This window comes from Cervus elaphus, chromosome 24, assembly GCF_910594005.1.
Source record: "Cervus elaphus chromosome 24, mCerEla1.1, whole genome shotgun sequence".
Lineage (NCBI taxonomy): Eukaryota > Metazoa > Chordata > Mammalia > Artiodactyla > Cervidae > Cervus > Cervus elaphus.
In genome coordinates, this window is record NC_057838.1 from 33,877,820 (window position 1) to 33,895,721 (window position 17,902).

The 17,902-nt window shown below is 40.9% G+C and overlaps 1 protein-coding gene across 7 annotated transcripts in view; it reads right to left on the minus strand.

Moving 5' to 3' along the window:
• The window catches only part of ITPR1 (inositol 1,4,5-trisphosphate receptor type 1), a 345,839-nt gene that overhangs the window by 208,983 nt on the left and 118,954 nt on the right, over positions 1 to 17,902 (minus strand). For all 7 annotated transcript variants that reach the window (XM_043885522.1, XM_043885521.1, XM_043885519.1 and 4 more), the window contains exons 5-6: positions 10,730 to 10,845; positions 1,553 to 1,639 (exon numbers count right to left, since the gene is read on the minus strand). In XM_043885522.1, coding sequence (XP_043741457.1) covers positions 1,553 to 1,639; positions 10,730 to 10,845 — 203 coding nt within the window. The remainder of the gene's footprint in view (positions 1 to 1,552; positions 1,640 to 10,729; positions 10,846 to 17,902) is intronic.

Here is a 17,902-nt window from a genome sequence, read left to right on the forward strand (position 1 = left end):
TGACTGTTACGGATTTTCACCTTGAATTTCTAAGCACTCTATTCTTAATTACTTGGCAAGTGGGTACATGAAAGGGATGGAAAGATTGAAGATCTAGATGGGAAATGTCCCATAGTAAGTCTAAGCCAGGAAGAGTTGACCAAAGCTTCCCAACTCAACAGGCTGTAAGAGAAGATGGAAGGGAATATGAAAAGCTTGTCCAGTCTCTGGAGACATGGTAAGACTAGCAGGAGATACCACTGCAAAGTGCCAATATCCCTCTTTCCAGGTTCACAGATAGTTTCTAGAACACTCCCAGGAGGTTTACAAACACTGCCAGGGTTACTGGAAGTAGAGGAGTAACTTGTCTGATCCATGAGCCTCCGACATCCCCTAGCCATGATACACAAGGGGAAATTAATGCATTCCTAAGCCTTTGTTCTTACTCTGATGAGTAGCCCTGATCCTCCATGCACCTGCTGAGGTGTTGGATTTGGTTGGTTTGTAACCTGATATTACCTATTGGTGGATGTCAAGACCTAGGCTTGGGGAAATAAGAAACATTAGGTAATATGTGCTCAGAGGATACTCTGTGACAGGTACCTGTCAATCATTATAGGCAGTAGACACCATTATTATTACCATTTGCTAGTAAGACACCTGAGGCATGGCAAGAATTCTTGCCCTAAATCTCAGAGGAGAAAAAGTGGGAAGGAATTCCTCTGTCAGTTGTAAATTTAATATTAGCATTAGTAAAGAGAGGGAAAGTAGGAGTTTGGGGTTAACACAGACACACTACAATATATAAAATAGATAACAAAGACCTACTGTACAGTACAGGAAACTATATTCAATATCATGTAATTACCTATAATGAGAAAGAGTCTGAAAAAGAATGGATATATATATACATGTATGTGTGTAACTGAACCACTTTGCTATATACCTGAAACACAACATCATAAATTAACTATAATTTCTTTAATGTTTTTTTAAAGCCATATTTGGCACTGGACTTCCTCACAGACTGTTTTCTGCAAGGACAGACCCAGGTGGACTTTTTTTTTTTCCCCAGCAAACCCTGTGGTAGCTATTTCTTAAATTGTGTCTAATCCTTTCAAGTGTAAAGGTACCAGAGATAAACAAGTAAACCTCATGACCCATTAGGTAAGACTTGAGACTCAAAGATTCTAACTGAAGATACAGAATTGCTCTTATTACTTCTGGTGACCAGTCCTTGAATCAGTTTTTTCCAAATATAAGGAACTTTCAAGGAATGCAAGTTAGGCAAGACCTCAACAGTCAGGCTCCTCTTTAGATAGGAGCTTCCCATCTAAAAAATATGGACAGCCTCAATTAACAGCTTCCAAGGAGAGAAGTGGACTCTCACATTGAAAAAGAACCAACTGAAAACCCAAGAGCCCAGCCCAATCAGAAGAAATGCCAGACCTTTTCCAATAAACTGGCTGTCTCCATGGAGTTCTTTGTGTCTCAATAGGGTTTAGTGCGCTTGCTTTTCATTTCACTCTTTGTAAGGCTCCAGCTCCGTGACAGAAGAGCGGTTTTGACCTACCTGGATCACGTTGCCATACTGGATCACGGTGCCCAGCAATTTCCTGTTTTCGGTCTCATTTTGCTTCTTTTCCAAGTCTGCAGCATGCTGTTTATGGAGGAGGAAGAGTGGTCACAAAGAGGCAACAGTGGGTTTCATTTCTCTGCTGTGATGCAGAACCAACACAGCCAGTTCATACAGGAACCACAGAAATAAGTAACTATTAATACCTAAGTACACCCAGAGGCTAAGTGCAATGAACAAGGGGTTTAACAGTCCAACCCATCATGCCTTTGCTTGTTGGCCTTTTTGACTTTTCAAAAAGGTGTTCTTTCTTTTAAGGACTTCACAGATATCTGCTTAGGGTAAGACTAAGTCAAAAGTTTATATATTTTTAAAGAAAACAGGGTAAGATTAGAAGGGAAATTGCATAGCCCTTTTATGATACGTAAAGGTTGTCTTTATGGCTCTGGAGTGAAATAAAACAGGGTTTACATACTGGTTTTCTGACCTGGATGTGTTATTTAATATCTGTGAGCCTCAGTTACCTCTTCTGTAAAATGAAAATAAAAACAGCACTCTCATCTCATAGGAATCACTTAGCACAGTATCTCATCACAGAAGGATTCATGGAATGTTAATTTTTACTGTTATATACCAATTATAATTTATGTAATTTTCATGGTAGTTCCCTGAGGAGAAGATGATTATTCTAATTTAATAAGGAGGAAACAGACTCAGAGAGATGAAAAAGTTTGGTTGACAATGCACAGTTAGTTGAATGATGGCTACAAAAGGAGTTTATATTGTTTTCTCTACTACCATGTATATCTGAAATGTTGCTTAATACTGTCATTAAAAAAAAAATTACACAGCTATTAAGTAAGAGACAATCTCACACCCATATTTGGGTAAACTCCAGATTGATACAGTCACAAATGATGCTGGAAATATTACTAGCCCCAACCCTGGCAGCCTAGGGAACATGATAAGAATAGAGGGTTTCCAAAACAGTCGGCCAAGGCCACCAACCCACACAGTCATTCTTTCTTCATTTCCCTGTAGAACTCAGTAAGGACTGTTAACATATCATAACCATGCTCAAGGGGAGCTAGTTTCATCCTAGGCAATTAAACTGCTGTTCCAACCCCTGACTCCCAAACCCAGAATAAGTAAAACCAAAGTAAAATAACAGGGATTTCTTCTAATCTGATGGGTGATAAATGCATGATGATGACCAGCAGTATCCTTCAGAACCGTTTCCAATGTTCTCCTCCTAGAGTCTCCCCCTGGCCTTGAGACAAGATGCTAGCAGACGCCACGGGGTAATGGGCTTCCTTCCCAGGTCCCCATTCCCACAGGACCCTTCAGGCCTGGTCTTGGTTCCACCACAGACCAACTTGACCATCTTGGCCAAGTTATTTAATCTCACGGAGCCTCACTCAGCATTCTCATCCACAAAATGAGGACAAAATAAGCCTTTTCTTCCCCCCCCCTCTCTCATCATGGAGATGAGAGAAAATGCATACTAGACACCAAACAGGCATTCAAAACATTTAAAGCATGATTGTTATGCACAAGTTTCTGTAACTAAGTAATGTCCTAATGATGAGAATTTTGAAAGTGGGAAGTTGGCTGGATGAAGAATCTTCCCGTTTCCATTAAGCTCAGCATCTACCCCGCCTCTACCAGGAAGACAGGTATTTTTAGGAAGGCATATCTTTTGAGAAAAATAAGCTGCAGGCAGCAATCCTTAACCAGAAAGAAACTACATTACAAGAAGGTAAGGGTGTGCCTATGTTCGTATAGATGACTACAACTTTACCCTATGAATCTCAACCCTTTAAAACAATGGTCTATTCAGAGGCTCCCCTCTTGCTCTTTTGGAATTAGTTACCAGTCTGCTATTCTCAGGTACACAAAGATAATATTCACCGGTTTCAAGACACATCGAGAAACAATAGCAGTGCAGACACCATAGCCATCCTTGGCATGCAACTGCCCTGGGCACGGTCCTCCCCCGTTCTCTCTTCCTCTCCACAAACACCTTCCCTTCACATCCTCCCGCCTCCCTTCTCCCTGTTTTCATGCCTGAGCTGTACCCTCTCCAGAGAGCTCTGCAGTAACCACAGGTAGTTTCCAAAGAAAAAAACACCACTGGACTGAATCTACTTAGAAGGCAGGTTTATACTTTGGAGAAAGCCATTTATTCTTTCTGCCAAGCAGTTCTCAGCTAATAAGGACAGGAAATTGGAGAAAGAAAAAAAAAATCAAAGGGTGGAAAAATCAATGAATTAAGAAAAATAAAACAACATTTTCCCAACAGGCTTTTTTTTTTTTTTCTTTCTGCTCAACATGTCACACTGAAAGGATTCACCTTTAGAGAATCTTAAAGTAGTGTTTCTTGGACTTAAATAATATAAGGGCTCCTGGTTAAGAGGGAAAATTCTCATGGATATTCCTCTGACTCTCAAGGATTTCCAGTGGCTTCAATCTAAGAAATATTAATCTAAAATATTAAGTTCCTGCCTATGTTCAGACTAAGGATAAAAGTGGTAATCCAATGGTTACCGGCATATCTAAAAGAAAATGTCAGATTAGTCACCAAGAAGGCCCAGATTTCATATTTAAGACTAATTAAACACCAGTATCTCTAAAGATTAAAGGGTATTTCCCTAAAAACATATAAAAGGTAAAATCAGAAGTGAAAATATACAACTGGAAAATAAACATCTAAGAATATCAAATATCATATCTGAAACTCGATTAAAAGACTTAATGATGACCACCAAGCCCACACATAACTACTAAGTAAACATTCCATGAATTAAGTTTATGAACCATTCTAAGAATTCAGTTTTGCTATAAGGGCTCTTTGTTTAAGGAGAAAACTCTCCCATTCATGTCCTCTTTTACTAAGTGCATAAACACTGTGTATGTGTTCATTTGAGTTCACAAGTCAGTCTTTAAGTATCTCCCTCCACGAAATAAATTAGTTCCCTTCCCCCAGTTTTACGGATATAACTGACATATAATTTGGCTTTCAGAAAAAAACATCCATCACGATTTTTAGTTCAACAGGTAAAGCAAGAGGTTAATAAAAAGGAAGTAAGGTACAACCTATAGCCAGGCCCACTGATCAAGGCTGCTTTAACCTTGGAAAAAACATATTAAATCTCTCAAGTGTATTCTAAAGATGAGTCCCCACTTTAAGACAGTAGATTTGTACCACCCTTCTGAAGAATAATCTGGCAATATCCACCAAAAAGTTGGTCAATGGGCATAACTTTGACTTAGCCGTCCTATTTCCAGGAATTTCTTCTAAGAAGTAAGAGGCCACATGAGGCCATAACCACTTTTTTCCCCCTCCAGAATGGAAAAAAATTGTCAGGATCCTAAGTATTTCTGAACTCCATAGGGATTAGCTCTCTAAAATTACAGTCCTGCTATACCATGGAGTTATCAAGTAGCCATGAAAAATACAGAGCTATTTATTTATTCATGGCATAGTAAGTGGGGAAATAAGCAAGTGAAAGAAAGAGAAGTGAGACGGCATGCCCCCATTAATACTTTAAGATACGGAGATACAGGAGTAATAGGGGGTTGAAGCCTGGGACACACATCAAATATAAAACCAAGATTATCTTTGAGGGGTAAGATTTAGAGAGTGTACCATTTTTTTTCCCCTTTTCTTACTCATGTGTTTTTGGAATTCACTTCTTACAATACTCACGTCATTTTTTCAGAAGTATCTTCATCCTATCTCCATGGCAAGAAGCCTGGGTTTTTAGAAAGCTTTACGTGCAAAACAGAAATAGAGACACAGATGCAGAGAACAAACGGATGAGCACCGAGGGTGGGGAGGCGGAGCGGGATGAATTGGGGAGAGTGGGACTGACATGAATGCTCTAGGAAGCATAAAACAGATAAGTAATGAGAACCTGCGTACAGCGGGACCTCCACTCAGTGCTCTGTGGTGATCTAAACGGGGACGGCACCCAAAAGAGAGGGGATATGAAAATATATACATATATGAAAATATATAGCTGATTCACTTTGCTCTACAGGAGACACCATCATAACATCGCAAAGCAACTATACTCCAATAAAAATTAATTTAAAAATAAAAGTAAATAAAAAGCCACCTTAAATGTGTTACCCTTTCAATACTTAAGAATCCCAATAAAACAAGTACCTGTTGCTCTTTCCCTTGCACGATGACTTGAGGACAGTTCTGAATTTCTAAGGAAGAAATGGCACTCTATGCTATGCTCTCTACCACCATTATTCACCACGGACATTACCGTGTTTCCCTAAGCAACATCAAGGTCAATCCCATCACAGTCACCTGTTATTTTATTTCAGAAATAGAGAAACCATGATTACATTACCACAGAGAGGTCACTGGAGCAGTGGGGAAAGGGTATTTGAGGTCAAAAAACTCTGAATTACATAACATGATATTGAATTAAGCCTTCTGAAAATAAGCAATGCAGGACCCAGGCTTCAGATGACAATAAAGACCCATCACTCCTCTGGTTCTTCCCAGCTTAAAGTAACAGATCATTTCTCAGAACCAAAACAATGTAGGTGCTATTTCAAGGTAACAGACAAAAACGCTGTCAGGAAATGTAGTCAAGGCCCGAAGAACAAATGACATGATTTGCGAAGGGTGGGGGAACCTCATTCTGCCAAGAGTCTTGGGAAATCATGACCAGGGGGGTTAGCATCCAGTCCTCTCTGAAAGAACAGACACACACAGCCACCAGCCACTAGATGTCATTGTCCTTCAGAGAGCTGGTGGCGTGCTGCATAGCCTAGGCAAAAGGAAGTCAAAGTGGTCTAGACAACTAATTCCTTAAATGGCATTAATTTAAAATAATCTGACCTTTGATTGGGGTGCTCCACAGTAGTTGACAAAAATAAAAATGAAAACCCCCTGGAGACCAGCCATCCACCCCCAAAGGCAAGCGGCTTCCCAAAATACAGCATTTTAATGACGACACTAGAACATGTGAATGACTTTCAGACACAAGGGGGCAAAAAATGTCCAACTAAGCAAGGAAAGTAGGAACTGCACAGAGTGAGTAAGACCCAAAAGTCACGTCAGTAATCCTAAATCAGGGGACAGTGCTGGTTTCCTTTTAAAATCTATTTAAAGCAAGAACGGCATGAAAGAGAACATTTGTTGTTTGTTTTAGTAAGGAGTTCAAAGTTCTCGGTCACCTTTAGGATTGCAGTTTTCAACTGTGTGGTTTTTTTCAGGGTTCATTTGTGGGAAGGAGCATGAAAAGGAATTGCTGATGAAACAACACATGTATCACAGGCTGCGAATGGGTGGCCAAGAACGTCACCCTGCCCGAGCCATTCTGGTGTTGGTGTTGAATGTGTGTTTTAAACTTTAATGGAATCAGCTGCCAACATTTTTTTAAAATTGAGAGATAACACATCAAAGCATGGGTCCTTAGTTTCTCTTGATATGTGACGGCAGCTCTAGGCCCACCTTCCCATGCAGCAGCAGCTGGGAGGTGGAGGTGTCCCCAGACCTGCACACAGGCACGAGCCACTGAGCGAGCTGGCCCACCAAGACCCCTTTGTTCCAACTGGTTTCCTGCTTGGCCACGAGGAACCTCAACTTACAACCCTTGCTGTAGATAGTGCAGGAGAAGAAACAGTTTGAGATGTACTAAGGAGATCTCAGGCTTCCCTGATGGCTCAGTGGTAAAGAATCTGCCTGCCAATGCAGGAGACGCAGGTTCTATCCCCAGGTTGGGAAGATCCCCCGGAGAACGAAATGGCTATCCAATTCCATGGAGAGAGGAGCCTGGCATGCTGCAGTCCATGGGGTCACAAAGAGTCAGATGCAACTTAGCAACTAAACAACAACAGCAAGAATTCACTGAACATAATCATTGTTATTAAAGAAAAGGGGAGCCAGGACAGTTAAAGACATGCACTGCCTCCACCATGATAATCCCACAGGTGTGCGTGCTAAATAGCTCTCCTGAGAGATGTACAGAATTGGGCAACCCTTCCTACCCATTCAACATGATTCCCATGCTCCCAGGACAAATTATGGGGGCACCCTGGATCATCACAAAGATTAGAGGAGGAGGGGACCGCTACTGGTATTCTGGACAAGAGCCAGGGGTGCCGCGTGCCAGAAATGCATAGCACAGTCCCGTTCAAGGAAGAAGCATCATTCCTCCCACACAATTTGGTATTCCAGTGGATAGTCATGGGGGTTAAAAAAGCTGGTTTTTTGCAATGTCTTTTTATTTATTTACTTATTTTTTAAAGTTTTTAAGCTGCCCAATATGGCATGTGGGGGGTCTCAGTTCCCTGACCAGGGATCAAACGTGCACACCCACCACATTGGAAGGCAGAGTCTTAACCACTGGGCAACCAGGGAAGTCCTGGCTATCTGCCATTTCTGAGCCAAGTTCCTAACTCCACTTTACACATTCACACAAAGCACGGTTTTGCATGGTTTAATTAAAGTTATTATTAACAATTTTCCAAAAATGGGAGTGTTCTTTAATAAAGAGAAGAGTGTGCTATGCATTCTTTGTAACATTATGAAGAACTGCTAACCATTTTGAAAAATCACATTATGGAAAACATGTTTTTTGGGCCACCAGTACTAGAGACCTACATCAGCCACAGTCTTTGGCTGCCTTATTCACGGGGTTTATACAAACAGGTACAAGCATTTATTTTCTTATGTCCTCTAGAATGATTGTGCCTGAGCAGGAACTTAATAAAATACCTTTCATTTTACCTTCACAATTCATTTTCAAACTTTGGTATCTTGGGAGGCTATATTACTTATAAATTTTATTTCCTGTTCATACAGTTACATATTAATAGTATCTGCTATTAAGAGGGAGAAATGGGTCTGCTGAGGCTGAGAATATCTACCCTAAAACTGTTAAAATAATGATGCAATACTGGAAGCCTCCCAAGTGATCTCGGTCTTTCTGCTTTTTCTCCTTCTCCTACCCTCTCACTGCCAAAGATGCCTCATTGTGAGGCTTACTTGTCACCTCCTCTTCCTCTAGGAAGTCCTCCCTGACTACCATATCACTCACTCACCCTTATTCACAGGAGAGGATCTGGGAGCTCCTTCTGCGTGCTCAATTGCTTCAGTCATTTCTGACTCTTTGCAACCCTATGGACTATGGAGCTTCCAGACTCCTCTGTTCATGGGATTCTCCAGGCAAGAATACTGGAGTGGGTTGCCACGCCCTCCTCCAGGGGATCTTCCCAAACCAGGGATCGAACCTACGTCTCCTGCATCACAGGTGGGTTCTTTACCACTGAGCCACCAGTGAAGCTCTCTCTAGGTGCTCACAAAGCTTTGGTGGTTTGCCCTATAATAGTATTTGCCACAGCTGTGTCAGTACCTCTATTTCTTAGTCAGCTGTTAAGCTCCCAGAAGGTAAGACACTGCCAGAGCGTTACCACCGTCAGTGAGCACCGTGTCATTTTCATCCATTCATGAAATATTTCATGAGCACTTACTATGTGCCAAATGCTATTACAAGGCACTGGGGATACAGCGGGAAACCAGACAGACACTGCTCCTCATCTTGTGGGGCTGACATTCTACTGAGTGACAGATGATAATTAAGGGGACTATAAAGTATAATTGCAGACTGTGATGAGTGCTGAGAAAGATATAAACAGGGTGCATGAAGCAGAGAAGCAAGCAAGACAAGGGTTAGATAAGGAGGTGGAGAGAGACTCTGAGAGACGAAGGAGGCAGAGATCTTAACAGAGGCAGAGTCAGGAGAAGGATGTTCTCAACAGGATAAGCTGTAAGTGCCAATGTCCTAAGACTGTTAAGAGTCTGTGGTGCTTCAAAACAAATGCAACGAAAGGAAAGAGAGTGAGTCTGGCCAGAGTATAGTGAGAACAGTTCAGATGCCTCAGAGGGCATAGCAGCCACAGGGTCTGCACTTCATTTTAAAGCCAGTGTGTGCATGTGTGTCCGCACACGAGAGGCTCAGCTCAGGGAGATCAGGGACCTGGTCTTCTCATCGTGCCTGAAGCCCTCAGCCCCATCTAACACAGCATGTGCTGAGTAAACGAGTCCCTTCCATGAGTCCCACCTTACCCGGTGCAGCTGGCCGTGACTTTGCCACTTACTGGTCGCAAACTGGGCAGGCATGAGCCCCACATGCTCACAGATATTGTATGTCCTTGATTATCATCGCCCGAGAAAGATCTTTAAAAATCCAGTTAGTAACCATTTGAGTGCCCCACGTGTTGCAGACAAGAGGGAGAGGGATACAGTGAACCGGACACAAATTTCTGTCCTTGTGTAGTTTATATCCTAGTTGGTGTAGACAGCTAATAAATAAATTGGAAAGATCATGGGAAGTGACAAGCAGAAAAATAAAGCAGAATAGGGGGGTGTGGAATGGACTGAAATTTCAATAATACCACATTGGATATATGTCATATCTTTCTTCTCCACACTGCAAAGAAGTTCCACACAGATAAGCCTCACAGAAGAATTAGGTCATCTAGACACCAGAAGAATCATGTCATCATTTGACAGATGGAAAAACAGGCTCAGGGAGGCTCAAAATTTTGCTTATGGTCACACAGCACAGCGGCTGTGGAATGAGCATCTCTTTGATATGCCAACCAATAGACAAGATAAATACAATGATAGTAGCTAAAATCTACTGAGCACTTATCATGTGGCAGGCACTGTTGACAAGAACCTTTCATGGTTCATTTCATGTAATCCTCACAACAACCTCTTGATGTAGATATTATTATCATTCCCATTTTACAGATGAGGTAACAGAGGCACAAAACAGCCAAGTAACTCAGTCAAGACGACCAGTTGGTGAGGGGTGGAGCTAGCATTCAAATCTAGGCAGTTCGCTTGCTGAGCTTGTGCTCATAACCAGTACTCTACTTAAAGCCATTCCGAAAAGGAAATGGCTGAGAAAAAAAAAAGAAATGATTGAGAAAAGTAACTCTCAAGACATCTCAGGATGACCAAGACCCACCTTTCCTTAGGATCACAGAGGATCTCTTTTATTCCTTTATCAAAGAACATATGAAGTCAGTATCCAGAGCTGAAGGGCTGCAAAACTCATTTTCCCAACCCGTTCCACCCAGACACAAGCATATGGCGGCTCACGAGACCTCGCCACGGGGTCCCGCCCCGGTACGTACATGCAATTTGTTGAGCAGCACTGCATCGGTCGTGCTGTTGGCTCCTGGCTTAGCAGCTTTCCAGAACTGCTTCTGGGCAGAGTAGCGATTCATGGGACATAGTTTAAAGAGGCAATCTAGAAGTGAAACAAATAAGCAAAAAATTGTCACTGAGGATGTATGTATATGCACTCAACCTATGGAAAAGACTTTATCCTTTTATTTCATTAAAGCATTATAAATTATATGTAAATATAAGTGACAAGTTACAAAGCCCTTTTACAAACCTCTCCTTTGACGGTTAATTCTCATCACCATCATGTGAGAACTTTTACAAAAATGAAACTTTTAGAAAGTCAATTTTTTGTTGTCACACAGCCAGTTAGTACCACAGCTGGGACTCAGAGTCCAAATCCAGGATTCTTGATGCTGCCCTTAAAGTTATCTCCTTCTTGTAATGAACAAATTTAAGGGCAATATTCTCACTACATGCAACAACAGCTGCTGCTGTTCAGTCACTAAGTTGTGTCCGACTTTTGCAACCCCATAAACTGCAGCACGCCAGGCTTCTCTGTCCTTCACTATCTCCCAGAGTTGCTCAAACTCATGTCCACTGAGTTGGTGATGCCATCCAACCATCTTGTCCTCTGTCACCCACTTCTTCTCATGCCCTCAATCTTTCCCAGCATCAGGGTCTTTTCCAGTAAGTCAGCTCTTTGCATCATATGCAATAACAGTATATACAAGCATTTCTGGATATAAATCCAACTCTCATCAATTCAACAAAATTCTTAGAAAAACAGAAGTTTATTAGGAGGCACCTCCCTGGGCAATGGTTTCTTGAGTGTTGTTTTAATTCTCTGGGGACTAGGAAGAAAATAGACGAACTTGCATGCAGACATTCTGTACCTTGTCCCTCTCTCTCAGTACACGGTGATATGCTTCCATTTAGGGATGCCTGGGTTTATGACTTTTTACACTGTTTTATGTAGTAGAAGATGGAGCTAGAGGTAAAGAACCCAACTGCCAATGCAGGAGACATAAGAGTTTCGGGTTCAATTCCTGAGTCAGGAAGATCCCCTGGAGAAGGAAATGGCAACCCACTCCAGTATTTCTGCCTGGACAATCCTATGGACAGAGGAGCCTGGTAGGGTACAGTCCATGGGGTCACAAAGAGTCAGACACAACTGAAGCAACTTAGCACATACAGTAGAACCAACTCACAAAATGGACTAGTGGCTTCAAAAGATGCCTGCAATGAAATAAAAACATCAAAGACACTAGCAGTGCAAACCCCACAAACCAGAAAAAGGAAAAATAATGATGATCTAAGGAGGCCTAAAAACAAGACACCCAGATATTAAAAGCTGTTTTAAAATACTTAACATGTTGCCTCTAATGATAAACTTTACTCAAAGCATTCATGTGCCTTAAGGTATACCTGATAACGCGCTAATCATGATTAAGAGGACACCACATTATTTTGTTTAATCGTAATCTTTTTCATTGTCTATTTTCCTGCTTGTTTTTATAAAGTATACATTAGTACAGTAACACATGTATATAACTTTTAAACATACATACATGCACAAAGTTTAGGGATATTTTTGTGTAACATTTTTCACAGGGATATGCCATCAAAAAAGTTTAAAAATAACTTCTAAACAACTAATATTAAAATTTATACTCACTCTCTAAAAATTCTATCATTTGATATAAAGGATTTTCAAATTGTATTTATAGAGTAAATAAATTTGGAATTAACACCCAGATCTGGAAAAACTGTACTCAGAAAGTAGATCAGACCAAGCCTTTAAAGAAATTCAGTCTCCTAACTGTACACATATTCTTATCTGTCCACAGAAACATTTTCTGACAGGCTAAGTAAGTACCTAGTTACTGTGTTAGCCAAACAACGATCTCAAAGTGAGAAATACTCATTTGCTCTCAAATACATAGACACTAAGTATCTGTGCTCAGTCATGTCCAACTCTTTGTGACCCCATGGACTGGAGCCAGCAGGCTCCTCTGTTCATGTGGAATTTCCCAGAGAAGAACACTGGAGTGGGTTCCTTTTCCAGTGGATCTTCCTGGACCGAGGAACGAACCCACGTTTCTTGTGTCTCCTTCATTGGCAAGTGGATTCTTTACCACTGCGCCACCTGGGAAGCCCATAGACACTAAGACTTTCCTCTAATTCAGACCACCCTTTCTTCTAGTTGGAATCAATGAACTTTTACTAAGCACAGTACAAATACGTGACATCATTCAGAAAAAAACTGAAATCATGTAACTGTAGAAATAGAAGGTACTTCCCTATTTCTACAAGTCTCCTTCACTACATATTTCTACGTAGTCACAAGCAGCTATAAGGTAAATATAAAAGCCATCTGTATCAAGAATACAATTCATCTACATGTGAAAGACACTATCCAGGTCTTTACAGAACAAAGGGCAGGGCAGGAAACTGGTTTGAAAGATAGGACTGCTCTCTCCATCTCCAATGAAAGTCACAGGTCGTTGTTATTTACTCTATGAGTGGCAACTTCACAACATCACTGAATGACAGTTTTTCTACCAGTTTGAACTATGTGAACTCTCCATTTGCCCTGAGAACAATCACACACAACCATGAGACTGCTGGCCAGCATTAAACGTCTTATCTTTGACACAGGATAGAGGGTGGCATATGTGTACTGGGCCACGGTGACTTCCTTGATAAGCGTATGACATCATACAAAAACATTCAAAACATTTAAGTCACCAATATTCATATTTGATATATGATTTACTTTATGGGTCAATTGAGGTTAATAATTTCAATTTTCATCAGTAAGAAGATACTGAGAAAATTGTCTGTTTATTTCCTCTTAAACAATTCATATGATGATAGCTAAACAGAATGCATTACCACCCCCTCAATAATTTAATTAAGTTGATTTGAGGATCAGCCGGATCTATAATATCAAGGAATTAACATGCAATGGATAGCATCCTTTTACAACTGTTCATAGTACAGCCAAGTCAAGCACCCCACTTAACAAACCAATGGACTACCAACAGGCTCAAAATTTCAGATAATTCCCATTCACCTAAGATGGGAATGTAAACTGAAGCACTATCAATCCAATCAAAGTCTTTCTGTAACTTCCACAGCAACTATTTTCCTTGGATAAAACAGAGCACTGTACTGGGTTAAGCATTTTTACAACTAACCATCTATGTAAATACAAGCGATGCTAACACACTAGTAACAGAACCAAATTAGCCTTGCTGATTTGGTCCTGCCTTCCCAGTTGCTTAGCAACTGATTCAAAGTGAAAATTAAATTAAGCAATTCAAATGGGATGTTAAAGTAACCTTCTGAAATTCTGCACTTCAGTGGCTCTGTACTGCCCTTTGCTATTTGGACAGCACAACAGGACGAAATGAAAGTTCTGCTGGATCTTAATACTGTGCTAAGTATAGAAATGCATAAATACAGGAAATCCAGTGCAAGAGTTGTACCTATTTGGGGGAAGCAAGTATGCATGTGTGTCTATATATCTGCATGTACACACACATACACACTCTGCGATTTGATTTCGCCCCAAAGAAATGTCACAAAGATCTCTTATGTGACAAGTGTTTTTTTTTTCAGGTCTTTGAAGAATAAACTAAACTCAGCTTTCAAAAGATTACTTTGGAATATTCTTAAGTTTTAGCAGATGCCACACTGGGCCGGCAAAGGAGGAGTTAGCTGAATGGAAGGGCTGGGCTAAGTGTTAGAGGGCGCGTGGCCTGGAGAGGGGCCAGAGGTGGTCCTCCATGGCTTAGGGAGCATTCTAGAACTCAGCAGGAGGGAGAATACTCAACTGCTCAGCAGATGTGTTAACCGTGATCCGAGGACTGTGGTGCTCGGCTGGGGAAGACAGAAGTAAGGGGAGCACAGGGTGCTTGGAGCCCACCTTAATGTAAGCGGTCCCAGGGTGGGGTGAGAAGGCAAAGCAGCCAACCTCGGAGGGAACACACATCAGACGTAGTGAGAAAATAAAGTCTGCCAGAAGAACAGTTGAAACCCAGGTCCTCACTGTCCTCCACAACCTTGAACTCTAGAATGGAAGGTCCCTGACGGCAGACACTTGTATCTGTTCTGTAGGTGGGCCGCGGGGAGGCAAGGCCTGTCCTACAAAAGCAGTGGGAAAGTAGCAAAGGACTTTAAGCAAAAGAAGAACCTGATTTATGTTTCTATGGGAGCTTTCTTCCTGGTCATGGTGCCTACTAAGAAAGGGAAGGCTGGGAAGGGGTGGATTTAGAGGAGAAGAGGAGAAGTCAAGAATCTTCTTTTGGCTATGCTTGGTTTGACATGCATTATAAGACAACCAAGCTGAAATGTTCAGAGGGCTGTCTGTCAACTGAAAATACAGGACAGCCAGTAATTTAAGGTGATGGGGGCGGAAGAGAAGGAAGGATGGGGTGCCAGAGAGAGGAGAGGAGAGTTGAGGAAATCAGTACGACAAATACGATGCAGTGACCCACTCTGGCTCGGGAGATGTAACTAAACCTACAGAATATGTTAACTGAGGCTTACAGAGGCTTGAACTTGATACGAAGTTAGTTTTCAGAGGACAGAATAAAGACATTCCCTCTCCTTTTCCCCTTCCCCCAACAAATCCCCAATACAATGAAAATTAAAAACAAAAAAATGCAAGTTCGTCTCCTAAGAATCTTAAATGCATCTTCCCAAGTTGGAATAAATGAACATAGAAAGAAGATGGATGGGTGGAATCAATCGATGGAGGGATCCTCTTTCCATCTTTGTTTATATATTCAATACCTTTTAATAATCTATAATGGAGAAGAATCTAAAAAAGAATATGTGTGTGTGCATATCTCTGAGTCACTTTGTCATATACTTGAAACTAACAAAACATTGTAAATCATACTTCAATAACTTTTTAAAAAATCTAGTATGTCTTTAGCTTAATAGTGAACAACACTTACAGTCATAAAAAGCTAACACTAGATATAAATTTAGCCAGAAGATGTGATATAATTTTACCTGGAGGATGGAGGGTGCACAAGGAGATGTCAGAAGCCACCCTCATCTATAATAACAGGGCGTGAACAGGTGATATTTAAGAGATTAATCTACAGACATGAAGAGACACACATCATCCAGAAATACAGTGGTAAATACCAAAAGAAAATGTCAACATGTTTTAAGTTGTTGCCTCTACAAAGTGGGAAGGCGTGAGGTGCCAGACATAGGAGTGTTATTTTTATTCTGCACTTTATCAATATTTGACTTTTTTGGTTCAATTCACATAAAATTAACTGGTTTCAAGTGAACAATTCTGCAGCATTCCATGCATTCCCAATGTTGTACAATCACCACTTCTAAGTTCTGAGACATTTTAATCACTCCCAAGAGGAAAACCTGTATCTATGAAGCAATTCCTCCTCCAACCCATGTACCCATGAAAGTCTTTAACTTTTATAAATGACCTTTTAATACTAAAGCACTGTTCAATATCATACTGAGATATCATTTTACACTACAGGGTGACAAAAGGCAACATATAGTCTACAATATAATCCAGCAACTCTCTGCCAGATATAACATTTCTGAGAAATCTCTCCTAGGTCACCAGATCTCACACTTCGGTATGTGGAAGGATTCTCTAGGAGAAAGATCCATGAGAAGGCCTATCTTCTCTTGAGCTCATTGGCCTGAAAGAAAATACTAAACTCGTGCTCACAGGTCATCAGTGATAAGCAATCACACGACCCTTCTACCCTGCCATGATCCAGGAACTAAGAAATGCACTTCAGTTGAATGCTCAGGAAGAAGAAATAAGTTTGCTAAAGACCGAACCAACCCCTGCTGCAGTCTGTCCTCGTTTGCCAAGCATGGGTTTCGCTGTCTCTTACCCCACCCCCTGGCTGACGTGGTGGCAGTTAACTAGGCAAACACAGTCCCTTATTGCAAAGAATCTGAGCTCTTGTAACTCACCTCACTGATCAAAGAGACCAACAGTCAACAAGTTATTTTTTTAAAAAAAAACTTCATTCAGCCAGCATACATAAATGCAATTTTATATAGGGAGAAATCAAGGGTAAATTTACATGAACTCAAATAAGAAAAATTTTAAGTGTTGATCATACGTATCTTCTTTTGAAAAAGGTTAAGAGGCAACAGAATAAACATTTCAGAAGGCACTGAGGATGTGATCAACAAAGAGAAAGGGGAATGTTAATTTCCCACCAAGGGAGTTAACAGTCCAAAGAAGCAATGAAAGGGGAAAACAAAAATTGTTGGGTGTTAAGGACTTTCCCAACTCGACTTACAAGACCAACAGTTTCACGACAGTAGACCTTATCATCTTAGTAAGCTTCTGTATCATCTTAGTAGACTTCTGTATCATCTTAGCAGACTTCTGTATCATCCTGTCTCAAGTGTACTCAGTAAATTCAGGATCAATGAATGAATGAGTGGACACTCAAGGTGGAAGAACAGTCTTCAATGGCAGTTCACAAAAGGAAAACCTCTTACTTCCAGCAAAAGCCTTCCACAAACAAGTAATTAAGTCCACTTCACTTAAAGAGGAAGCCAGCACAGCACACTTGTGCCTGTTGCACGCGAACCACATTTCCCAAGCCAGGACAGAAGCAGCTCTTTGAAGTCTGGTGACATTTTCCAAATGGAACTGCCAAATCAACCTTCCATTACTTGTCTGCAGAAAACAGACACTGTTCCTGAGGGACAAAGGACAACAAGGTAATTTTTTCCCACGTTAAGTGACCAGATGTATTTTTAGACTGAGGACACCCACTGTTGCTATCCTGTAAACTTTATCATCTTTCCTGGCTGCAGAACCATCATTCATAAACACATTAAAAAACCAGAAATGTAGGGAGAAACTTCCCTTTTTGACCTCCTTGGCATGGCCAATTAAAAATTTTTTTTTATTGGAGTATAACTGCCTTACAATGTTGTGTTCATTTCTGCTGAACAACAAAGTGAATCAGTCATATGTATACATATATCACCTCCCTACCATACCACCCATCTAGGTCATCACTGAACTTGGCCAATTCAATTTTTATTTACCTTTTTGCAAGGATTACTGAATATAGATCAACTTTAACCCAGAGAAGAAAAGTAAAAAATTAATGGGGAAGGCAAGGCCACTTTCCATGGTGGTTGAAAGA